At 37.0% G+C, this 27,040-nt stretch overlaps 1 protein-coding gene across 2 annotated transcripts in view; it reads right to left on the minus strand.

The window, feature by feature from the left end:
* The window catches only part of LOC127504033 (potassium/sodium hyperpolarization-activated cyclic nucleotide-gated channel 1-like), a 111,819-nt gene that overhangs the window by 41,190 nt on the left and 43,589 nt on the right, over nucleotides 1-27,040 (minus strand). For both annotated transcript variants that reach the window (XM_051878351.1, XM_051878352.1), the window contains exon 3: nucleotides 16,990-17,151. In XM_051878351.1, the coding sequence (XP_051734311.1) occupies nucleotides 16,990-17,151 (162 nt within the window). The remainder of the gene's footprint in view (nucleotides 1-16,989; nucleotides 17,152-27,040) is intronic.

The raw sequence follows: 27,040 nt of genomic DNA on the forward strand, positions 1-27,040 counted from the left end.
GCTGGACAAGAGAAGAAGAGGAAGGACACTTTCAGTCCTCTCACAGGCTATTAGTGCAGCTGATTTTAATGAAGAACTGTGCGAATAGAAAGAGACAAACTGTACTGCAGATATACTGCAGAGTGCCTGACCCTGTTCAGAATCAATACATTAGATCATGAAAACAAGATGCTAAAGGTAGAAACATTCCAAGCAAGTTTTTTTTTTTTATATATAATATAATATATTATAATATAATATAAATGACAATTAGTTATTTCTCTATAAAAAAAATAATCTAAGATGTGAAATATGATGTGGTTTAATTCTTACTTTTATAAAAAACATCTGTTTTTTATTCTGTTTCGTTGTAAAATCCTCATTGAATCAGCATTAAATATTTTTGGGAGGTCATACCAAATATAACGATGCTCTGTTTATGTCTGATAAATTTGCTTCTCTGACTTATTTTATATCCAGAAGCTATTTTCAGTTTGCTCTGTCACTCCTCGATGTCAGCATTACTCGCAGACATTAGTTGGTATGTTTCGCTGAGAACACTGACTAAAACAATTCACATATTATTTCCCGATGGCCTCATCTCCTTGTGTTTATGTGAAAACTCACTAGAGGGATGTGACAGTTCTGTGTTCATGGATGGAGTCTGGAATGGATTTGCTGACTGCTCAAATCTCTTTCTGCTCTTTTTGAAGAGGAAAAAGTGCTGAGGAAGCCGACAAAAGCTCGTTGAACCGCTCTTAAACCTGCGCACCGCTGCCTGCCAACCCACAGGGCTCTCAAACGCAAGCCGGGACGTATCAAACACGCTAGTTCTGCTGGGTGTGTTCGCCTGCATGTGTCAGGAGAACTTTAGAAAAATACTCCTGATGTGCTGTCTCTCTCTATGAGTGTATTATCTCTAGTACATACGAGTCGCATATTAATGCCAAATCTACTGTAATCTCCATCCTGATTGCTATTTTCTTATGAAGACTGATGGAAAAATTATGGCATAATTGCTCAAATTGAGGTGGCAAAATAAATAAATAGCATAATATTAGACATTCCCTGTAGCATTTTGCGCTGGAATTGCATCAGGATCCATGTCAATTTACACCATACTACATTTACTGTGGTGGGGGTTGTCTGTTTTCTGGTGTGTTGTCTATGGGGTTGCTATAGTAGTCTACATTTCTAAGTTGTTCTGAGTGGTTGCTAGGGCATTGCTATTTTGTTGATAGGGTTTTCTGGGTGGTTGCTACAGAATTAGCTAGGGTTTTGCTATGTACTTGCTAGGATGTTCTGAGTTGTTGCTAGGGTGTTGTTAATGTGTTGCTAGGTGGCATATAGGGGATTCTGGGTAGTTTTGCTTGGGTGTTGCTCTGTGCTTGTTAGGATTTTCTGAGTGGTTTCTAGGTGGTTGATAGGTTGTTCTCGGTGGTGGTTGCTACAGCTTTGCTAGAGTATTGCTATGTGCTTGCTAGAATGTTCTGAGTTGTTGCTAGGGCGTTTCTAGGTAGTTGATATTGATTTCTGGGTAGTTGTTTATTAGCACAAAGCAAAACCGAATTTTATTCTTGTCCAATCCTTAAATATGGTTTAAGTCCCTCTTAAAGATTTTTTCTCTGTTTTATTGTCTGCCAGGCTCATTACAAAAATTAGTGAATAAAAAAAGTAAGCATATTAGGTTGTAACTTTCAATTATAAAATATACAGCATTTAATATTACCAGTTTTATGTAAATAGTAAGTCATGCTTTCCAACACCTGGAAATATTTAAATTATTACACAAATTAAAACCCAAAGGAGCTTCCCTTGTAGTTTCTGATGACCAGGCGCTCAAGAGAAGGGATCCGTCCCAATCAGACTCACTCCAGAAACGCCTACAACCTCTCATCCTCCACAGTCAGACACTGTTTTAACAAACACTCTATACTGGCGTATTTGATAGCTGCGAATCCTTAAGTGGTCTGCCGATGATTAGAAGAGCCCACTTGGGAAATGTGTTGATTGACTGATAATCTTTGTGTATGTTGTAGTGTGTGTGTGCTGCAGAAGGTGTCAAAAACAGCACCATGTTAAACAAGGTGCCAGTTGCATAAAATGTTTAGACTAGTAGTCTTAATTAGTTAGTCATCTAACTTTTTTTCTTCAAGACTTATATCTAATTTTTTTTCCCCTCTCATAACTTTTTAAAGTCAGATTCATGAAAAGGTAGATTGGTATAATTTGAATATGAAAAGAGTGATTAGCCCCTAACTAACTGCTAGCTGGTCAGACTAGTTCTTAAGACAGTATTAACTTGGCGCCATTAGCGGCTATGTTTATGCAACTGGTGTATTGCTCAGGTCATAATGCTCAGCTAATCCTCATAATAGTCACACGAGACACTCGTGCGCACACGTGAATAATCCAACATACATCACTAAAACGTGTTTATGTGCACATGGTTTTAAACATACAGTGTTGGGAAGCTACTTCAAATAATTTCAGAAATTAAAGCGGTACAACAACAGTCAAGTTATCATTGTCTCGTAGCATAGCTTATAGCGATTTACTAACAATGTAGCTAACTGTATTAGCTATTTACAATAAGCTCTATTAATCAGAAATAATTATGAAAAATATTAAATAGAAATAAGCTATGAGAGGCAGTGTGTTAGTGTGATTTTACCATGGTTAAGTGATGTAAAAATGTTATTGGGGATATAAATAACTCTTCCTGATTAGCTAGCTATAACTGCATGCACAGAACAGGATTTTGTCATGCTACACATTTATTAGAAACAAAATAGCCTGTTAATGGAAAATCTACACTATTTATTGACATTGCTGAACAATGTAGCTAAGTTAATAGCGCTGCTATGTTTAGCTAGTGGCTCCAGCACTGTTGACACATTTACACATCCTCCTTTCACAAATTTGTCCCAAGTTTTTGTGTGGAAAATCCATTCACCTGTTCAACAACTGCAGTCAAACTGCTGTCCCAAACATCTGAAGTTCTTTCTCCAGTATATCAGAGCCATGGCCCTCCTGTGATACTAAACGAGCGGGCCGCTCCCCTCACCCAGCTGTGACTTTCTCAGACGTGATCAGACATGCAGTAATTGAAATTCAATCCAATTCAGCCATTCCAGCTAATCACACACTACGTTACCAGGCCGATTGTGTCAGAAAAGGGTAATAAGAGGCTCCTATAAACCACCTCCACCTGAAGAGGCATTTTCATCTGAACATGCATTGTCATTTTCTTCATCTTCCAAATGTTTATTTAAACAAGGTAGACCAGTGACAGAACTAGTGATGAGTGCTTTCAAAACACGCTTCGTGATGCTTTAAAACCTTTGCGAATCTTTTGTTTTGAACTAATGATTTGGAGCACATATCAAACCGTGAAAGTCACGATTTGAGAAAACGAGGCGTTATGTCATAAGTTTTCAGAAAGTTTCGAAATTTAAATGCTTTGCCACTAGGGGGCGATGATAAATGTGAACCCAAGAACCAGTGTCTGTTTTTTTTTATCAGGTTTTATACATCTTTAATGACACATCTGTATAATAGTCCCTTATTGGCCCGATTAACCAAGCTCTGTTAATTAGCAATGCAAATTAGCCCCGCCTCCACTTACTCACACCAGCTCAACTAATGTTAACAAATGGAACCTTATTGTAAAGTGTTACCCATGTCCTCAGCTTTTTTGCAATTTCATTTGCATATTGAAAAGTCATTTAAAAAGGTTTTAATGATATTACTAGTGCTAGAAATCTGTGGGAAAAATGTAATAATTATAAACAAAAATATTTTTAAAATATGGCTGCAAATGCAACAAATATTGCATTTTATTATATTAAAGTGTGGTACTTTGCTGAAAATAAATGTGCTAAATATATCCTGTCAGAGTGTAGCACTGCATGTCTGAGTTTCTAATTAAAAGTAATTTTTTATCTTTATTTTATCTGACTATGCATGCATGTACAGTATTTCATTTTATAAAAGGGAAATCAATTTTTGTTTTGTACAAGACCACAATCTCTAATTTGTGAAAACTGAATGCTTGCGTGTCCTTTCAGCGATTAATTGTTTTCTGGGCTCGTTGTCAGCTAGCAGCTCTCGCTCTCTTTTTATCTTCTGGTTTCTGCTTCTGCTTCTGTCTATCTCCTTCTATCTTTCTTTCTATCTGTTTTTCTTCTTCTCTCACCTTTTCTCTTCTCTTCCCTCAGTATGTCTCCTGATGGATGTCAGCTGAGCTATCTAAAGTGACATGTGAGATAAAACGAAAGGCCAAGCAATCGTCTCAACAGGCCCCTTGAGAATTAAAAGCAATCTTTTACAGGCTCCCAAACAGATCCCTGTTCTATCCCTTACATCTGGTAATTAATTACTATAACAAGGAGACTTTATTAAATAAAAGTAGAAACTATTGATTTGGCACATCTCAAGAGACAATGAAACTGATCAAAGTTAAAGGACTACTGTACATTAAATACAAGATAAGCTCGATCAACAGCATCTGTAGCAGGTGGTTTTGACTCATTTCCCAGTTGACAATCATGCACTTAGAGTAAAAATGTAAATGTATTGAGCTGTATATGTATATTTCAGTCAAAGCATTTTTTGCTGGTTTTTACAAGTAGATGTACGACTAAACTGTTATTCAAGACACATACTACTGATGGAGCTTAACATAAATCAATAATATATCATATCCAGAAAGTCTAAGCCAAAATAATTCTATTGTTTACAAACCAAATCACATTTTCTGTTGATGTAATCCAGTCAGGGAGTTGACTCTCAAAACAGTTTAAAAGTAATCATGATTAAGAAAAAGGAAAAAGACATTTCCAAACATCTGGCCCCTCAAATACTGGTCTGCCTTTGTGCCTTGAGCGTGTGTCAGAAAAACAAAGACCTTTTATTTAGGACTATTTACTTTTCATAAACCTGAGAGGATTAGTGATCTCCTACTCCTTCTAATTTGGCTTTCTGCAATGTTATCTACTCTCATAATCTCTTGCAAAATGACTCCTTGTTATGATGGTCTCATTAAAATTGCCTTGGGAATTGCAGTCTTTGTTCAGAATGGAATACTAGCATATTGCTCCCATTATGCATATACTGTGCAGTAAACACTGCTTATTATTTTTTTTAAGTAGTATTGGAAACAAAGTAGAATGTAGAGAAAATGGATGAACAGTAGTGTTGTCACTACTGATTAAACTGCATGTTTTGTAAAGCAAACTTTGTGAATAATTGCAGGTATTTTGCATTTCCAATTTTGTTAAAATGCTCTTGGTAGTCCGATCAAATAATGAATCAAAGAACGCTACGTCCAAAATCACATATGGGTATGGTTTGAAATATATGCGACCGGTAAAAAGTATGTTCTATATAGTATGAATGTGTGTAGAATGAATGTAATCCGGACGTACTGCATCCGCTATGTTGTCACTGTCATGTGACCTACGGCATTAGTTGCGTCGCTTCACTGGCATTCATAATTCCTCTCCTGTGGCCTCATGGGACTGTAAAGTGTCTATTGAATGTGCACTTCAGAATCTCGCTGGAAGTAGTAGGTCATCCAGGTACTTTTCTCTCACTGTTTTATGAATACTATGAATTCAGACATACTTCTCTGGTGGCATACTGTTTTTTGCCTTCTATATAGTATGGAAGTATGCATATTCGGACACAGCATATGTGTTATAACAGCTGATATTACTGCTTTGCATTGTGGGATATGGTATTTTATGCAGTTTGCTCAAGTTGCTTAGTTGTAGCATTTCAAGATATTGTTTACACACAGAAATTTGCATAACTGTGCATGGTATACATACTGTAAAAATAGTAAATAGAATTCTATTCCGAACATAGCTTTGCTGCTTTCTCCACTACAACCATAAAAAAGGCAAGTGGAAAAACAGTGCCCTCTATCCAAGCCCACCGGCAAACTAAATGGACATGGGGCCTTTTACATGCATTTAGAACAAAAACGTGACTGAGAATACAGGAGGATACCATTGGAGCTTACAGTGTACATTATGCCATGCATTGTGGGTGAGAAGTTTAAGCAGGAAGATAATGAGTCAGGTAGTAGCGCTTCTTATTATAAATAAGCTGGAAATCACCTTTGTTCTACTGGGCTTTTCTCCTGATGAGCTACTGTGCAATAAAAATTCAAATGAGGCTCAGGCTTTTCCTAATGCACACACTCTTACAAAAAGGCCACACGCATTCATATTTCTGCTTCTCTCCGCCTTATTGCTTTAACTAGCCACAAGTTTCAAAGCGTTTCCAGAAAACAAGGGTCATTTAGAGAGTACAGTAATGATATTCTTCTTAATTCAGCATTACAGAAGATCAAGAGCCATATGCGGAAGATAAGAGGGCTTAAGGAAGTTGTGGGCTGCATAACATTAATGGATTTATAGAGTCTTGTTCTTTTTAGATGGGTCAGATGAATTTCCTTCTGTGTGCTTGTGCATACAGAACAGAATATATCAATGTAGGTAGATATATATATATATATATATATATATATATATATATATATATAGGTGTGCATGTTTTTCTGAATCTATTCTGTGTTTATGTTTCTGTGTGGATGAAAGCATTAGTGACTGTTCACTTTTTATAGCAGTTTTTGTTCCAGTATCATTTTCCCATTTATTTTCTCCATAAGCTCCAAGATCAATCAAAACATGACAGAAATTCATTGACATATGAAGAAAAAAAAATTGAAAATCAGAGGAAAAGACAAAAGATATGAGATTATGAGGAAATGAACTACTAATTGCTGAAGCATTGCAAAGGAAATACTTGAATCTAAAACTACAGGACATTATTTGGACAATACTATTTTCAGTGACTTTCTGCAGGTTACAGTAGGTGGTGACAAGTGATTTTTTTTTAATTATTATTATTATTTTTTATAAAGAGACTGAATCATTTGCTCATCATATTCATTCAATACACTGGTTCATTCAGGATGTCTTAAAGGGGACATATCATGAAAATCTGAATTTTTCCGTGTTTAAATGCTATAATCGGGTCCCCGTTGCATTTACCAACCCAGAAAACATGAAAAAGGACAACCCAGTAACTTTAAGCATGTGAAAAATACGAGCCACTCAGATTTCGCTCCCCTATTGATGTAGGAAGGGGATCTTATTATAATATTACCACCCCTTAATCTGTATGTTTCTACCCATGGCACCGCCATTTTGTTTTTGCAAGCGAGGCAAAGCTGCAGATGAAGAAAATGTAAGTATTTTTAAGTAATGCAATATGTTTCTTCAGTTCAGGCAGCTTCACTTTCCATGTGCTTTCCCTTAGACTCCATATGCTCTATTACTTTATGCTAGCACAAACAGAAGTTGTGTTTGACATAAATGTATCGGTGACTCACCCACAAAACAGCTTATACTACTAATGTGATGTCATTTTACGACGGACTGCTTCACAAACGAGGGTCAATTCAACACAGAATTTTCACAAAAGATTAACATGACGGCACGTGCTAGTCGATGAGTTGAATCAACTCCACAGCTACAGCTACAACTACATACATTTTTAAAAGTTGTAACTTCCTCCTGAGTCTCTCCATCAGTGCTCGACTCCAGTTTGAACAATTTAAGGCTGAACAGCGTTAATGACAATAGTCATTTTGGCTGCGTGAGATTCACCAGCTTTGTTGTTGAGCAACCGAAGCGTGAGCTGTGAAAGCTCCTCCCTTTTCTGGAAAGCGGGCCGGGAGCATCAGCTCATTTGCATTTAAAGGGACACACACAAAAACGCAGTGTTTTTGCTCACACCCAAATAGGGGTATTTTGAGCTGAAACTTCACACATTCTAGGGACACCAGAGACTTATTACATCTTGTGAAAAGAGGCATAATAGGTCCCCTTTAAGGTGTGATCACATTTATCAATGTTCAATGAATCTTTGCGGCCGAAATCCAATCGTTTCAATAGGAATCCACATGACACGATCAGGAAAAAATTTGCATGAGGGTGAAAGATTTCTCCGTTCAGATTTCGCAACAGATTCAAGCTGGTCACATGCATTCGTAGCTTTGACCAAAAGAGAAACCTGCTTGGTTTGAAGGTGACTTCTTTGTGAGCTGTTGTAGGTCTGTCTTGAAAGGTTTATACATTATTGCTAAAAATCAATTTCTCTATGGGGAAATTAAATGGGATTGTTACTTCCCGAACTGGACCGGTGGGCTCTTTTCCAGTCTGTAGGGGGCTTTTACGAGGTGTTATCATGTCTGATGATTACAGTGAAGCACCTGTTGAGTGTTACTCAAACAGATAAACCTGCCCATATACCAGCTCTTAGATTGATCGCTCACACCCAACCTATGTTACGTCACCTTTCACACCAAAACAAACCATCCAATCCACAGACACACAGAAAGCCCTCTGGGTTGTGTGTTGTTTTGCATCTGTGGTTATTTATAGCAGAGGCAATAGTCACGATTTTGTGCAACGGTAACATACAGAATGCCCTTACAGTTTAGACTGGCATTTGAAGTAATGGTTTAAACGAGAGAAATACGACTACGGCCGATGAAATGGAAGATTAAGAATACAAAAAGACCTGATTAAAATGCTCTTGGTGAGGCTAGCGGGCTTTTAGTGTCACTACTAAACCAATCTTTTGTCTTTGCATGAGGTGAGTGTTGTCTAAAGGTGTGTAGGAAATGTTTTATTATATCCCCCCTCACACACACCCACACAAGCCCAGTTACTATCCAGCTATTCAAGCGTGAACCAATCAGGTGGTAGCAGACAGTGTGTGCTGAGAGAGATGTAGATCACATTGAGGCCATCTCAGAGAAAATCCCAGAGGGCTGTATTCAAATGATTTATTATAGACATCCACAGGGATGATGTGGATTATTTTATGTACAAAAGATCAAATGAAGCATCTCATTAATGTTTTGCTGCAGTAGTGCGGACTGGACAGTAATGCAAAATTCATGATCAAGTCACGTACATAGGAACTTGTGCCTGCAACACATCATTCAATTAAAAACTCATTTATTATTTACTATGTGGGAAAACAATTATAGTTATTGATGTTTCCTCTTTGCAGTGTGTTTTCGCAGAGCACTCGTGTTAGAAACTTGATTTATGGACAGCGTTTCCCGCAAAACCTCTGCTGGTTTGGCTGCTGCTGCAGGTTCATAATCTATTTCACATCCTTTGTAAGTAGACACTGAAAACTCAAGTAAATAAACTAAGCATAATTATCATTTTTATAATCATTAGTTATAATCTATGTGAGGAAATCTACAGTGTTACTTTGAATAAATTAGCTTTGAATGTACTCATCATGAGCATCAATAACTTAAATGCAAATTTTGGAAAGCTATTTGTTTTGGTCATTTGAACAAAATATTGTACTAGTTAGACATACAGCAACAGACAGAAGATTTAAAGGTACAGTAGCAAAAACTGTTTTAAATGATTGTCATTTTGGTTATTTTTATTTTTTTTTTATAATTCATACTTTCTAATTATAAAATTTTACATATAAAAAAGTAATTATAATGTATAAATACACACACAAACTATATATATATATATATATATATATATATATAATATATATATATACACACACACACACACACACACGCACACACACACATTTCATTAAAGCATTCATAAAAATCCTCTGAAGATCAGATAAAATCCCTGTGATTTGATTTTAATTGATTTTACTGATTTCACTTTCACTTCAGTTGGCTACATCAGTCATTTTTGAGACTTTTTAATGGTCTGCACTGCTAAATCTTCTCTCTGTGGTCCATGTCACATCTGTAGGTCCTGTTACTATCATTGTACATTCCACTCATCATTGTACAAGAGTATCAAGTGGACACTGACCGATGGAAAGATACACTTCACTTCTCAGAGGGACCACGCTTGCTGTTTTGAGGCCGCTAAATCTCTTTTTTTTTTTTTTTTCGTATTGAAAAGTAGGTTACAAGCTTGCCTAATACATGATTTAATACTTGTTCAACTAGATAAAAGATTTTCAAATTAATTTAAAATTTAAATTAACATTGACATTCGTTTATCAAGCAATAAATTACAATAAACATTATACAGACATCCACAGTATGGATATGTCCTGAAAACTAATCCTCTAAATCCTCTATTTGGTGACACTAAGGCACATTTACATTAAAAAATTTCATATTAACTACCATTCAAAAGTTTGGGGTCATTAAAATTTTTTTTAAAGAAATTAATGCTTTTATTCAGCAAGGATGCACTAAATTGTTCAAAAGTGACAGTTGTTCTATTCTTTTTGCAATAAATGCTGTTTTTGTGAACTTTCTATTAATCCTGAAAAAAGTATTAGTGTCCACAAGAATAATTAACAGCAACGGTTTTCTCCATTGATAATAAGAAATGTTTCTTGAGCAGCAAATCAGCAATGATTTCTGAAACTGAAGACTGGAGTAATGATGCTGAAAATTCAGCTTTGCATCACAGGAATCAATTACATTTTAAAATAATGTAATGTAGCCTATATAGCTAAAGATTTAAACTTTTTTTACTGATTAGAAACTTATAATTTGGGCAAATTCTGACATGATTCATGGCCAGTGTTGGGGAAAGTTACTTTTGAAAGTTGCTTTTTAAACTAATTGCATTACTTAGTTGCTTTTTATTGAAAGTAATGCATTATGTTACTTTTGCGTTACTTTTTCTCATCTGGGCTGGGCTGTCAGTTTGTTTTTATAACAACAAAAAAGTTCTATTTTTGGCAAACGTAAAGGCCCTTTCACACCAAAAGTGAAATGAATAAGCCTCAGGCTGAAGGAAATGCAAATTCACTCCTGTACAATAGAGGGTGCAGTTCAAACAAGCCTTTCAGCTGAGCTGCCATTCTAAAATATAAATAAGAACAGGACTCAGGAGAAGAATTAAATGAGTAAAATATACTCACATTCAGTTGAGAGCTAGTCTAGAATAATCATCATGTTTACACAGCACACACAAAAGTAACTCAAATAGTTTGTTGTAAATTTAAACGTAATGTGTTACTTTTCTAGTTACTTGAAAAAAGTAATCTGATTACGTAACTCACGTTACTTGTAATGCGTCACCCCCAACACTGTTCATGACTGTTTTTAGTTTAGGAAACTTGGTGGACTTTTGGGAAAAATTTATGCTACAAGTTTGGAAAATGACACATCTACTTCTATCAATATTTCAAATATTGAGTTATACAGTGGTTTCAATTTACAGTCACTTTGGATCCTGCTGAGGGAGGCATGTCGAGATCCCCAGACAGTCCTGCAACGCTAACCTCTCTGATGGCTAAATTAACCCGACAGCCTGGCCAGTAACAGTCGGTGTCGCCTCCTGTCTGCTCAGACTCAATGTCCCAATTAGCACTCCCCCGCCAGGGCATTATAGCCTCTTCTTCTCTTCGCCCGTCTAAACCCTGAATTACTAAGCAGCAGGGCCACCACCTCCCTCTGGGACCCCCATCCGTGCACGGGGAAAAGACAACACCGGGAATCTTTGCTCATTTTTCATCTGCATTGATTTTTTTTGGGGAGGAGAAAGTGGTGCAGAGGTAAACAGGGAGGTCATTGATTCAAAGTCACACAAAGTCACTCAGGGAAGGAAAGAGAGAGAGAGAGAAGATAATGCACCTAGACTAAGAAGGTACATAAAAATTGATGAGTTTTATGGTACAGAAACGTAAAACAAAACACTTTTGATTTTCTGTTTGTTTCTGTTATGAATTTCTGGTTGTGGCATTTATCTGAACAAAGCCCAGAGGAATGAGATGGAAAATAATGATGCAGTCTTGATATAATTCACAGAAAGGAGGAAGTGGTGCACCTCAAACAGTTTAGAAACCCTTTGCTGAAGAAATGTCGCATCAAAACACCTGCAAAATTGATGGCTTAATAACAAAAGCTCTTATTAAGAGAATGACTCTCAGTACAACTGACTGTTTTACAATATTAAGTGATCTGCATTCAATAGTCGTGGTGGATGTGCATTTGATTGTTGAAGTGACAATGGTCTTGGAGAAGAGACAATTTATGGCTTCAAATTATGTTGGAATGATTGTATTTACAAGATGAGCACAGAACATTTTGAAAACAGGTTTCACTGTCATTATTTTCCATTTGGTGACAAGTGGCACAGAAATTGGAATATTTTAATTGTAAATATTGACTAGAATTTGCTGTTTTGGAAATTAATACTTTTATTCAGCAAGGATTCATTAAATAGATCAAAAGTAACAGTAAATACTTGCAAAAAAAAAAAAAAAAAAAAATTATATTTCAAATAAATGCTGTTCTTTTGAACTTTCTGTTCTTTCTATTCATCAAAGAATCCTGAAAAAAAATGTATCATGGTTTCCACAAAAAATATTGTTGATAATTGTCAACATTGATAATGCAACACTGAAGACTGGAGTAATTGCTGCTGAAACCATCACAAGAATAAATTACACTTTAAAATATATTAAAATAGAAAGCAGTTATTTTAAATTGTAATAATATTTCATAATCCTGTTTCACAATCCTATTTTTGATCAAATGAATCCATGCCTTGGTGAGCATAAGAGACTTATGCCGACCCCAAAATTTTTGAATGGTTCTGTACGTCATTCTGATGCTTCTGTGATTTGTTAATGAAGAAAAGCTTTAAAGCTCACCATAAAAGCTAGTCATTTGGTTTATGAAGTCTGTTTTGTGGGACAAAATTACATTTCCTATCAATTTCTGTGGCTATGCAGGCAGGATAAATAAGCGTCGATTATACATCTAATGTGCATCGTTTACTTTTCATTTTGTTACATTAGTGATAAAACATCTATCAGTTTTTGCTGAAGCGATACAGAAATGCCCATCACATTAACTTTTTTTTTTTCACTTGCATGCACATTTATGACTTCTAGGCATAAAAATGGGAATTTTCCAGAAGGTGAGTTTGGTGCAGTGCATTCTAAGATTGACTTAACTGAAGGATGCATGCCAAATCTGGCTAAAAGAAGGTATACTTTTTGGGGAACAGCCTTCATATGGTCTCTTAAAATGCTGTCTAGATAGGCAGCCCACTAGGTTTTGAAATAAAGCGTGTGTTTGTGTGTGTGTACTGCAGTATATTCCTATTTCGTTTAAAAAAAAATACAGGAACCTGAGGCTAGTATTTGAAATCAAAGCCACAAGGGGCAATTTCAACCTCCTATCGCATCCCACTGCAGTAAAAACACCACAAGCGTTTGACCTCTTCTTGAGCTCAGAGAGCAAAGATGAGAGAAATTTGCTTAGAATTTAAAAAAAAGTACATATTTGGAGCACAGTTATGTCACTTCCTGTAAGCATTACAGCTATAACAAAGGGCTTGTTTTCTGTAATTTTCATGACGCTCATCGCAGTGTCTTTAATTTGTCAGAAATGTCACGTTCAATATAGCCAGAGGTTTCACAACATTTCAAAACACAAATATCAATGATTCCCGGTAAGGCCCTCCAGAGCCGAGGGGCCCACAGTATCACACAGAGCACCTCAAAGTTAGATTGAGCCCTGTAGCACTTGAGGGGGGGGATATGGTTGCGTAACCACGGACAGCCATATCACCACCCCACCACCATCCAAGACTGTTATCTAATGTGATGCCAAGCTAACAGGCTCAGAAGAATATGCAAAGAGATCTGCACATGCCGTCTGCTGATTTCTGCGCACGCTTTCAAAGTGAACGTGTAATCTTTGTTAGTGGGAATCAGAGAAATCTGACTTCCTAAAACAGTGTGACACAGTTGGCCTTGAACTAAAAAAGCCTAATGCTTTTACCAGCACTGCAATTTGACCTGGAATATGGGTTGAACTCATTCGTAAAGTTGTGAGAAGGAAAAAAAAATAGTCTTGGCATTTTAACATCCATTTAGCACCAACATGATGTGCGGTGAAAAACTACAGTGAGCCATCTGTCCTGATTAGTTGAACAGCTCTCATTTGATAAAGGTCAAGTATAAAATGTTCTGCCCAGTGCCTCTCGGATTTTAACAGTAATGGGACGTGCAAGTCCAAATATTCATATGCTCAGGGTTGTTTCATTTAGAACATATTATTCTGACTAACTGGTGTAATCACGTTGTGTAAGTTGTTTCAGATGTCCGTTCATGACTTTGTCAAACAAATTGAAGTTTAAAACTCTGGATTCACTCAACTTTCACTCAATTTTCCCACTTGACTGTTGTGTCGTCATGTAAAAGCACCAAAATGTCAGCGGTTTAAAAGTAATGGCTAGCTAGTTAAGTAGTCAACATCTTAAAGTTTTGTCATTGCACATTACAGCTTTTTCTGGCCAAGATTCACCCACTTAAGTCCTTGATATACTAACGCATGGTGGTAACGCATTACAAGTAATGCGAGTTATGTAATCAGATTACTTTTTTCAAGTAACTAGTAAAGTAACGCATTAATTTTAAATTTACAACAAAATATCGGAGTTACTTTTTCAAACAAGTAAGGCAAGCTACTTTGTTTTCCCATGTATTGACTGACACCTCTCCTGTCCCCATCGTGAGTAAGTGCAGAGGCGTTGTGTGCGCTGTGTGAACATGATGGTTATTGTAGTTCTAGACTAAACGTGAGCATACATTTATTCATTTACTTCTCCTGCGTCCTATTCTTCTGTATTCCAGAATGGCAGCACAGCTGAAAGGCTTGTTTGTTTGAACTGCACCCTCTACTGTTCAGGTGTGAATTTGAATTTCCTTCAGCCTGAGGCTAATTCATTTCACTTATGGTGTAAAAGGGCCTTTACATTTGCCAAAAATAGAACTTTTTTGTTGTAAAAACAAACAAACAAACTGCCCAGATAAGAAAAAGTAACGTAACACCTTACTTTCCATAAAAAGGTAACGCAATTAGTTACTTTTTTTAGGGAGTAACACGATATTGTAATGCATTACTTTTAAAAGTAACTTTCCTCAACACTGCAAAGTTCTTTTTCGTCCTTCGTTGTGGGGTAAAAAAAAAGTTTGTAATACTTAAGCAGCAGTATGCTGTTAGCAAACATCCTGACAGCGCCCACACTGCTGAGAGCGGCATTTAGATGAACATGTTAATGCTACGTGCTTTCCTTTTAATATCAAAATAAACATACAACAAACATGACAGCGTTGAGAAAACAGTAAAGAAAGCATTTGATCATAGTGATGTGGATGTTTGCACAAGCTCTGCAAATCAGCACTTCAGTAATCTCACGTTTATTTATATACCACTTTATTCAATAGATTGTTTAAAAGCAAGCAGCTTTACAGTATTAAACATGAAAAACAGTCAGTGTCTCTTTCAATTTGAATTACAACATTTTCTGCTATGAAGGGGCTTTCCAGTGTGTTTTCATGTTTTCACTTGCGGACGTCTGACCTTGACAGACTGAACAGAAGAAATGAACCGGAGATTTACACGTCAAAGAAGGCGGAGCCTCAGACCCACACCTACCTATTAAATCATCGCCACAGACCAATGATAGTTCGAAGGTGTTTACCAGTCAGAGTGAACTTTTCCAGAAAGTTTGCTTTGGCAAGCTCCCAAAAACAAACACAAAACAAACTTCGTTTTGGCCTGGTTTTGTTTGAAATGACGTCACACTCACATCGGCAGCGTCTGGGTCCAAAGTTGGCCTAACACACCAAACCAACGCTCGACAGTCGACGGCCAAGTAGCACGTCCGTTCTGCGCCTGTGTAAGATGAAATGCCTTTCCCTACCAGCAGGTGGCAGTAGCTGAACAGCCAATCAGAATGATCAGATGGCCTGACGGACCAATGAGCTCCGACACAGATTCAACATGTCAAATCGGCCGAAAAAAAGCCAACGAGGACCAACTTCAGCCGACGGTGCGGGACACACGGCTTGGTGTGTTCCTGCCTTTACTCCAGTTTTCAGTGTCAAATGATCCTTCTGAAATCATTCTAATATGCTGATTTGCTGCTCAAAAAAAATTTCTTCTTTTTATTATTATTATTATTATTATTTTCTTCAATATTAAAAGCAGTTGTGCTCCTTAATAATTTTGTGGAAACCATGATACATTGTTGGAGGTTTCTTTGATGAATGTAAAGTTCAAAAGAACAGCATTTTTTTTTTAAAAAAAACTACATTTTTTTGTATTATAAATCTCTTTACTCCCCTTTTTGATATGTTTAATGCATCCTTGCTGAATAGAGGTACTAATTTTATATATATAAAAAAAAAATTAAAAAAAACTATATAGTTCTGTTTGTGAAATAGTTTATTTGTTACTAATGCTGGGTACACACCACAAGATAATCGGGCTGATTTTGGGCCGATTTCTCCCTTCCGACAATCCTAGGTAATGTCCTGATTATCTTGATGGTTCTACAGATTATCTCATCAGATTTTCCTGTGGTGTGAAGTGGTTAAGAGCGACTGAATCTGTTCATTCATAAGTGCCTCAAAAATGATTTAATGATTAGTGCTTTTCAGTTTTGTATGCATCAGAGAATCAGTGAATGAACAGGGGCAGCAGATGGACAACAGGGACTAGTTAGGTAACGACCGCTACACATAGTTCTGTTTGATATGGCATTTTAATATTACCAGAATTGCCAGGTGCTTTCTTTGTTCTTCTGTATTTTGCAGGAGGTGAATTTATGTAGTGATTAAATATTTTGCTGTCATAATCAACAATGCCACCCTTGGATCCATGAGAGTTGCCATAGAAACGAGCAATTTCTGAGTCCCGTCATGTGAACGATTCAGAGTAGAATCTGAGTTGTCATCTCGTAATTACGGTAATTCTGACACTATGTGAACGCAGCATGTATTTACTGTCATTACTAAGTTTCTTAATGAAGAGCAGTTAAACATTTAGAGAACATTTTCCATAAATCATTTCTTATCCACTGATTAAATGATCATTTTGACCTGATCCAATGTTTGGTTCAAAATAAAATTGCAAAATAGTAATGAAAAGTTTTGAATACTTACAACCATACCGTTTAAGGACACCCAGCAATCAGGAGGGAAGTCTTGCAGGAGGGGCACCAGGAACTGCAGGCATCCGTCCCAGTGACACAGCAACAACATCATGCCAATCAGATTAAAGATTCTTACCACTGCACTCGCCAGGTCATACGTCATATGAAAAATCTGAAGGAGGAACACAAGGAGAAAAAAGGTCAGTGGTTTCATTAAAGAGTCTTGGTTTTTGCACAGCATGGTGTTTTGTTGAGTAACAGAAATCACTATTTTGCATATTGAGAAAACAGAATGTCATGTGACACTGAAGAATGAAACAATGGCTGCTAAAAATTCAGCTTTGTCATCACAGGAATAAATTACATTTTAAATATAATAAAATAGAAAACAGTTTATATTGTAATCATTTTTCACAATATTACTGTTTTACTGCATTTTTTGAACAAATAAATGCAGCCTTGATGAGCATAAGAGACTTTTTTCTAAAATAAAAAAAAATAAAAAATCTTACCAACCCCAACTTTTTAATGGTAGTAGGATTATTTGTATATTTTATATTATTATTATAATTTTTCTCACAGGGCCATGTGATTTCCATCGTTAGAACAGTTTTTTCAGTTGAGAAAGTAATTACATTTTAATGAAATATTATCAGTATTTTTTTTTCTTGTATGAATAACATGCACTGATGAATTGTGCACAATTAAATCTGTCACATTTGGTAAGAAAGTAAATTGGGTACATTTTGATTTCATTTTTCACATCAAGTCCGTACTCTCTTACCAGTAATTAAGCGACAGTGACCAAAGTAATATCAAATATGATGACGTCCATAAAACTTAAAAGTGATAAGATTGACCCTTCGCCGGGAGTTTGATTGACAGGCGATCTAACCAATCATAACGCCGAATCCGCCATTTTGTCAGACAAAGCAGTCAGGAGTTAGTAGATTAACATTGGTGGACTTGAACGTGAAAAATTGTTGAAACAACATTCCTTCTGATTTTTATTCATGTTTATTTGATGCTATAAATTAACTAACGTTAGTAGGAAGAGATTATCGGTTCACGTGCCCCGTGGTTGAACTGACTCCCTACAGCGATATGTCACGACACATTAAAAAGCCACAAAACGGTATTTATTGCTTAAATTTTTGAACATGATTTTTGGCGTGAGAGCGGCATGGCTTGTCGGACATACTAGCAAACTAAAGGGGACGGGTCTTTGTGAACGGTCAATTCAGTCCAATCAAGCAAGAGTTCATCCGTCAAGTCCGTCAGACAACTAATTGTCCAGTTCGGTTTCGTCAAAGACGGTTCATCACTCCTATATTAGTTATGAATGGAAAAAACGGCAACGCGGAATACGTCCCGCCTTCTAAGTAAAAGAGCCAATCGCTGATTGATAAAGTCATTGCGTCACTGCAGCTGCCGTTAGAAGCTCCGGTTCCCATAGAAACCTGAGACTCGCGCCTAGAACTACACATGCGCATTGGTCATCTAGCCTGAGAAAGAACCTTTTTAACGCTATTTGAGCATAAGAAACAACATTTATGGGACAGTTCATGACAGATTTTGTTACTGATTTGAAATATGTTATTTAATTGTGAGTTCGTCAAGTGGTTTTTGAGATTTCAGGATTCCCCCATTCTAATAGATAGGACTTGGTCTTGGATGCCCAAAATAGCTGCCCGGAGGTGTTGCAAATATGGCCGCCAAGTGAACAGACTTTCCTTGAAAGGGACTTTGGTTTCGTTTACACAGAGTATGTTTTCCGAGAATGTGGTTGTGAGTCACAGGTGTTTTTGGTTATTGAATGCAGTTGTCACTCCCGTAAATAACTGAACTGTGTGTGAACGTAACCGTATTAAGGACTCAAATACAAGACTTACAACCTTATTCTGTTGCTGTGTGGACGTGGCCTAAGACTGAAATGCTGAAACTGTAAGCCTCCAAAGTACCCTGTTTCCTGCTCTACTCGCCTTTGATCTTAATAGTTATGTTGTACATTTTCTGCATTACTATGTAGACAGAGCTGAGAATGATCATGCCTTTTCAACTCTTTGCAGATTTATATTGCTAATAATGCAGTGAGAACAGAACATCACGGGAGCAATGCGTCTCAGAATGACGAGTCACTGCCCTGGAGGATTCAAAACAATTATATTCAACCCCAAAGACAACAGTCAACGCGAGAAGAGCAGATGTGTTATCCATCTCATCTTTGCCTACTAAAAGGTCTGATACTTAATACTGCATATCTGCATCAATAAAACTGCAATAAAAAGAGCTGTTCTATAGTCCACAGCGGTTCTCAATTGGTTTTGCTTTAGGGTTCAAAATATACATTTAGACAATGAGTGGTAACTCACCATGATGCTACATTGTTAAACCAGCCTAAGCTGCTTTGCTGGCCTTTGCTGGTCTGTTGGCTGGTTTTAGATGGGTTTTGGCTGCTTTTCAGCTAGTCAAGCTTAGGCTGGTTTCAGCATCAACTCAAGGCCCAACAATATGCAAAATAGTTAACTTGGCATAGGCTAAATGGGAAACTTGACAATTTTGCAATACGCATAAACAGCATCAGAAGTGGGATTTACCAGATTGGAACAAATACTGGGCCAAATACTCAAAATTTGCAGATGAATTTGCACCAAAATACCTACATCGATATCCTTCTCCCTTTTAAAAGCATACTTATTTTGCTGTGCTTAATATGCACAATTTTATGGTGAGTTGCATTTCATTATTTAGCATTGTTGTAATACCTGGTCACGACCCACCAGTTGAGAACCACTGAGAATGCCGCCCACAGACACTTATGTGAAACATTAGGTACTCTTACGCACGATTGCAAGAGTCCCTGTCCATCTTAGCGAACGCCTGGGATATTTGCATGTGTTTTAAACAAAGGTAGATTTGTTTCGAGTTTCACAAGAGCGATACAGCCAGAAGGCGAGAGAGGGAGAGGAAAGGAGAGAAGAAGATAGAAAACAGGGGACATGGCCTGAAATGATATGAGATTACATATAAACACGGCAGATGATTAGTCATATGCAAACTACATTGTGTGCTGGCACAACAGAGACTCAGAGGGGTGAAAGGCTTTGAATGCCTAAAAAATCAATTCAGGCTTGGCAAGACGGAAGCGGGTGGCAATTTTAAACGGAGTGAAATAATGCAGAGAAATGGATAGGGGATGAGAGGAAAGAGATGTGTGTGTGTGTGAAAGAGATGCACATTTATTCTTGTTACGTTTTGCTGCTTATTCTGTGTAGTCGACCGAAAGAGATTGTGGTTGTTATATAAATCACATTGTCTCTTTTTAAAGTTAGACTAACACAACTTCTCAGACAATTCACAACCAAATAATTGCATTTTACTCCTGTAATGTGACATTTTTCTGGGTGAAACAGGATTTTCAAGAAGTAAAAAATGCATGGCAGAACTTGATTTTATCCACTGAGAATTGAATGAATTGTAAAAAAAGTGGTCTCTGTATGACAGGTAATTTTAGGGGTTGGAAAAGAAGAGGAATTGGAGATGTCAGCCAAAAGAAAGTCTTTTTTTGTAAAAGATTACAAAGATAAACATTTTTGCAATAACATGCACTGATAAACACAAAAATGGATGTATATTTAAAAAGTACTTAGGGACAGTTTTGATCAACCCAGGCTAATTGGAAAAATGCACCTGTGGTGACTTCTACAAAATTAATTTTGTTGCCCTTTGCGTGTTTCGCAACAGTTTTCAAAGTTCAGTGTGTGGCACTAAAGGTGGATTTAAGCCTCGTTCAGACTGTCAGTCCAAATCTGATTTTTGTGCATATCCAATTGAAATCAGATTTAGCAAGTGTGAACAGCAAAAAAATCACATGAAATGAAATTTTTACAAAATCTGTTTCGAGCTACATTAATACAGTATATGGTTTGAAATCACATTCAAATCGCATTTCTGGAAATTAGTTTCAGTCTGACTGCTCTGATCAGATTTTGCGTGGTTTATGTGACTTTCACACACCACGTAAAACGTAAACATGTCAGATGTTGTTATAGGAAGCATGCTGAAAGTTGCTGCAGAAACAAGGTTGTACGAGCAGAAAATGACAATATAACGGAGATATGTTTTGAAACCAGCCGAGACAACAGCACGGAGTAAAGCCACGCATACGTTGTAGGAGACATTTCTGCCTCTGTTACACATTGTCATGTTGTAAATAAGACAACATCTGTATTGCAAACCCTCCATTATGCATTGTTGTTGTTTTTGGTGTATATCTACCAAAGCAATGTCATTGCAATAGAAACCAATGCAGATATTCTGGAAAACGAAAGAGTGGCACAAATTGGATCTGAACACTTGCGATGTAGACACACAATGTAGACAGTCAATAATTTTAGATCAGATTGCAATCGGATACACAATTGGATTTGGACTGACAGTGTGAACATAGCCTTAGTTTTATCCAAAACAGATGAACATGAATCTGGCAACATTTTATGTGGGTTGTTGTAGGTAACAAGGCAGTTTGGAAATTAAATGCCTGGAGAGTGGCGCTAGAAAAACTGGCTACTTACACAAAACCTTACCTTAAACGTACCATTTGCTTTTTTTAAAAAAAAAAAGATTAAAAACGCATAGTATGCTTTTTCATGTCTTTAAGCTCTTTTATTGTGACTCATGTTTCATGTAACTCTTACCTGAGCACCTTGCATCACAAGTGCAATGCTGTACGAGGTAAATTGTTGGTGTTTTACTCCCACTAGTGTTCATTTCAACTGGAAACTACAGTGAATTGTATGTTTAGGTAAGTTTTTGGAGTTTTGCAAAAATGTAGATTATTCCAATGAGCCTATGCTGTTTCCATATGTGAAAGTTAAAGTGACATGTGAAGGTCAAGTATGGAAACCCATACTCGGAATGTGTCCTTTGCATTTAACCCATCCAAATCAGTACATACACATTAGGAGTAGTGAGTAGTGAACACACATACACTGCAAACCGTGGACACACCCGAAGCAGTGGGCAGCCATTTTGCTGTGGCGCCCGGGGAGCGGTTAGTGGTTAGGTTCCTTGCTCAAGAGCATCTCAGTCATTTCCTGTCGGTATTGAGAATCAAACCCGCAACCTTCGGGTTACCAGTCTCAAGGTGATGATACATGGGGAAACTTTTTGAGCAATGTTGCCGAATGATGTTGCTTGGGCACTTTCCCATTGAGAATGGGCAACAACTTTCTATCTGGATACTTCAGATCGAAATTTGTTGCCCATTCTCAATGGGAAAGTACCCAAGCAACATCGCTCGGCGACATTGCCTGGCAACATTGTTCAAAAAGATGCCCTGTGTATCATCACCTTCACTCTTTAACCATTAGGCCACGGCTGCCCCGACTGATAGCATCCCACATCACTACTATGAAATATTCTGACATTGGAATTCAAGATGAAACTCCACTTTTAAACATCACCTCCCATCCGACATGAATAAAGAGACAGATTCTGCTGGTTAATCAGACAAGCTCATGTTATAGCTTAGTGTGATCATCCATCGTTAGCGAACGGCATGGGATAAAAGGTTTCAACGGCACTGGCTCCGAACAAAGCCGATCTTCTCTCCTGAATGCCTCCATGGGCACCCTCGCTAATTCAGCCATCCCTCATTTGCATGAAAAGCCCATTAACTTCACACATCTCTCCGTTTTTTTTTTCTATCCGGGCCAGTTATTTCATTATACAACCCTGGCCAGAGAAACTCAATACATACCCCCCAAAAAAAGATCTCCAGTAATGTTTTTCCCAGCTTCAGTGCTAACTGGTTTTGCATGATAAACCCTGTATTGCTGTGGATATTTCCCTTGCCAAATTAAGGCAGGATTTGAAGCTGAAAGTAATTGTTATCTATGTCGAAGAAATTGCTCTTGCTCTCCGCATACGGCTAGAATTACTAAGGTGTGAATTTGATGGTGTTTTAATAGCCACTTATGGTATGGGCCTGTACATTGCGGTGATTGGTTAAGTTCATTTTATGCTCCACAAAACCCACAGTGAGATGTGGTGACCTTTTGTAGTCTCACACTATTTTTGAGTTACTGCAAAGAAGCTGAGGCGTCATTGTGTGTTAACATAACAGACTGCCGAAACTGTCTCTGCAAATTTCTCTCATAGTTTGACACTTGTAATGTGATACAGAAGTATTTCTTTATGAAATACAGAGGGTTTTGAATTTCTTTTGTCACAGATGTATTTTACTAATGAGAACTGATATTTGAACTCAAATTTCCATATATCATCGTACTCAAGAAAACATGAAATCAAAATTGACCGTATTCCCGTCCAGCTCAACATAGCAACAGTGCCTCAGCCAATGGTGTGAGTTTGGGGCGGGGCTAACTCTTCTTTTAACCAATGGCAGAAGGGAGTGGTTTGGAAACCTAATTTTTGCAGTTCCATTTGGTGACGTTAGTTACACAGAAATTACATACTTTATCTTTAAGGTTTTTTTAAAAAAAACAAACAAAACAAAAACAAAGTCTAATGTCTAAAAGTCAAATCCAGCGGCACCTCCTAATTTAAAGCTGTAATAGTCATTGAGCTGTGGGGTCAAGAATATTGTCAAAATACATTAACCTTCAAATTGGCCTGAGGAAATGGCTGTATCTTATATACATATGACTAGCATTGTATCTATATTGGTTTTTCAAGTCTTGTAAATACACCTCATGGGACTGACACACAATATCAGGAAGTGCTGACATGGGAAAGACCCCCAATGTCAATGAATCAATCCAATCTGAAATCAATATCCACAAACAGACACAGACAGCAAGAATTTTCTGGTGAGAATTATAACTAAAAACCTTACACAAGTACTGTATGGAAAGCAGACACTAATGTTTAGACAATGCATTGCAAGTGTTCAAGGGTAGAATGGGGATAAAAATTAACAAGCATATGTTAAAATATGTTAAATTTATGTGTTAAAATATTAAATATTAAATTTATGTGTTAAAATATTTTTATATGTTAAAATATGTTATATTTTTAACATTTAACATGCACTCTTGCATTGCTCTATAGCGGTAACAAGTCTCAGTACTCAAGGATGAGATAGAGTTACCATTAAAAGTCTGTTATTTTAAAGCAAATGTCTTATGTCTTAGCATGTCTTAACATGACTTAACAGTTAAATGTTGTATTTCTAGGCAAAATGTCCGAGTTTCTGTCATAGGGTGGTTGGAGGTTATTCACCTATATGAGAGTTACTGAAATCCTAATTTAATTTTATCCCCATTCTACCCTTGAACAAAGCAATTAACCCCAGGTTGCTCCAAAGGGACCATTTCCGCGATTGTTTTTCTGTAAGTCACTTTGGATAAAAGAGTTAGCTCAATTGTATTAGCAATTTCGCCATACAGAATAATAAAAGAATAGCTTTAATAGTTTACATACAAATAATGTGCGTTACATTTTTTCTTTCAGGGTTCCACTCTGATCTTTAACAAACAACAGCATTGTGTAGAGTCAAAGCACTATGGGAATGCTAACCAACAACACTCGATTAATGCTCAAGGTTACTGATGAAAGGGCACACAGCACTTAAAAGATCAGACCACCAGCATCAGATAACCCCTACCAGGCACTGCCACGGACACGGATCGAACACATGACCCAGTCCAGAGTCCAGACATTCTGCACTCTCATTATTGTTTACCAGGTGAAAATCATATGTCTGACTCTGATCATTTAGAAAAGTATTAGCACTGTCTACAAGCTGCATGATTTGAGGTATTATACTTGGTGTTTGGGTTTTGTTCAAATCTCTAACCCTAAGTATGAGCAATAGTGATTCTTGCTTTACAAGCAGTAAAATAATGTTTAAATACAGGCTATTTCCTAAAATAATCACAGATTGAGTTGTTTAGACCAGGGTTTTTTTTTTCATACCACAGTCCCCCAAATATGATCATCCTCATGCAAGGGACCAAAATTCTAAAATAGCACCCTGCATATTCATTTATAAAGGCCCAATTTATGCTGTAAAAATAATATTATAAATATGTGTAAAAATATTATTTGGAAAATATTTAGTATTTAATTTTGTTATATTACATTCTTACTTTTTTCTACTGATTAGTACTGTTAGATGATTCATTTATATATATATATATATATATATATATATATATATATATATATAGTTTATTTAATTATTTTAATCAATTTATTTAAGTATTCAGTTATTTACTTTTTTTTTTTTTTTTTTTTTTTTAAATGTTTGCACTATTTTGAGTTAACATTGTTGAATACATTTCTAGTGATGCTCTTTAATCTTGTGGGGTTCCCCAGGGATCCATTTTGGGTCCCACTTGGTTCTATTTTTAGGAAATATGGGCTGTCATTCCATTGTTATGCTGATGACAGCCAAATTTATCTGCCTTTAAATTTAATTCAGACGGTCTGGACACTCTCATGGCCTGTTTGACAGGTATAAAGGCCTGGCTGTCTCTAAACTTCTTGAATTTCAATGAGAGTAAAATGGAAATTATTATATTCGGACCTTCAGATTCACTTAATGCTCCCAAAATAAACCTTGGTGGACTGACTGTCTTGTGTGAAGCCAGGGTGAAAAATCTGGTTGTTGTTTTTAACAAACCTCTGAAATCTGATATGTTAAAAAATATGTTGAAGCACCCTTGCCTTGTATTTTATTGTTATTTTACTGTTTTATTGTTTTAATTTGTTTAGTAATGTGTTTGCGTTTTTATTTATCTTAAAGCACATTGGTCAACTTGGGATGTATTTAATGCTACTATAAAAATAAAATTTCCATTGCCATTTTTTTCCTAAACTTTCCATGGACCCCCTAGCTTCCAGTTTGAAAACCCCTTTTTTAGTCCACATGTCTCCTGATGACAGTTTTTCGAGTTTGAATAGCTACTTCTCAGTGTTTACTCATATAATTATAAATGTAAAGTGAGATTGATGTTTCTTTCAAATGAGCAGCTGTAGAGGAGCAGATGAACAAACCAAATGGAGTAGGAGGAATAGACATGAAAAAAAGAAAAATAGTTTATAATGGTAATAAGTAGGCAATAGAAACATGGGCAGCTGAGTCAAGCAGAGAGATCGGTGAATGCCAGAGCAAGCCTTGGGCGCTCTACACTTACTTAATATCAATTATTCTCCAGCTCGCTCTCTTTCTCAAACTAGCCTGTTTATCTTTCCCTTCTTCTCTTGGCTTGTGGTGTTTGGACGCAGATTCCAGTTAGTGATTTGATTATGTATCAGTTGCATTCTTCCACAATGCTGTTATCTGTCCCGGATGTATAAACCTCGGTGGGTTTGTAAGTCGTGTTCCACTGTGCCCTAGTGCCTCATGGGAAGTATGATCAAGCTTATGAGAGCAGTGCATCCCTAGGCCAAGTTCTCCCAGAGGAATACAACCAAATGAATGCATTTGTGTCATGACAAGTCTCAGAGTGTTTGGCATGGTAATGGATATGACAATGTTGATATGTTTAGTCTTGGCAGAATAGATCTGCTATGCTGCTGCAGGTGTTATTGTTGCTTCTGTTGGTTACTGCTGAGCAAGTACGGGACTTGCTACAGCCAATACATACACGACACACTGCTGTGAGCAAGTAAGACGTGCTGCACTACCTGTCAACTAACTCTCATGAGAGTATTAGTAGACTGTCTGCTTAATATGAGCTAACACTTTATTTTGATGGCCCCCATCAGACATTCTACTGACCATAAGTAACTTTGCAACTACGTGTCAACTTATTCTACTAACCCAGGGGTGTCCAAACTCGGCCCTGGAGGGCCACTGTCCTGCAGAGTTTAGCTCCAGCCCCAATTAAACACACCTGAACCAGCTAATCAAGGTCTAATTAGGCATACTAGAAACTTTCAGGCAGGTGCGTTGAGGCAAGTTGGAGCTAAACTCTGCAGGACAGTGGCCCTCCAGGACCAAGCTTGGACACCCCTGTACTAACCCAAACCCTAACACCTAACCCTAACCTAACAGACTACTAATACTCTAATGAGGGTTAGTTGACATG

Source organism: Ctenopharyngodon idella, chromosome 21 (assembly GCF_019924925.1).
Source record: "Ctenopharyngodon idella isolate HZGC_01 chromosome 21, HZGC01, whole genome shotgun sequence".
Lineage (NCBI taxonomy): Eukaryota > Metazoa > Chordata > Actinopteri > Cypriniformes > Xenocyprididae > Ctenopharyngodon > Ctenopharyngodon idella.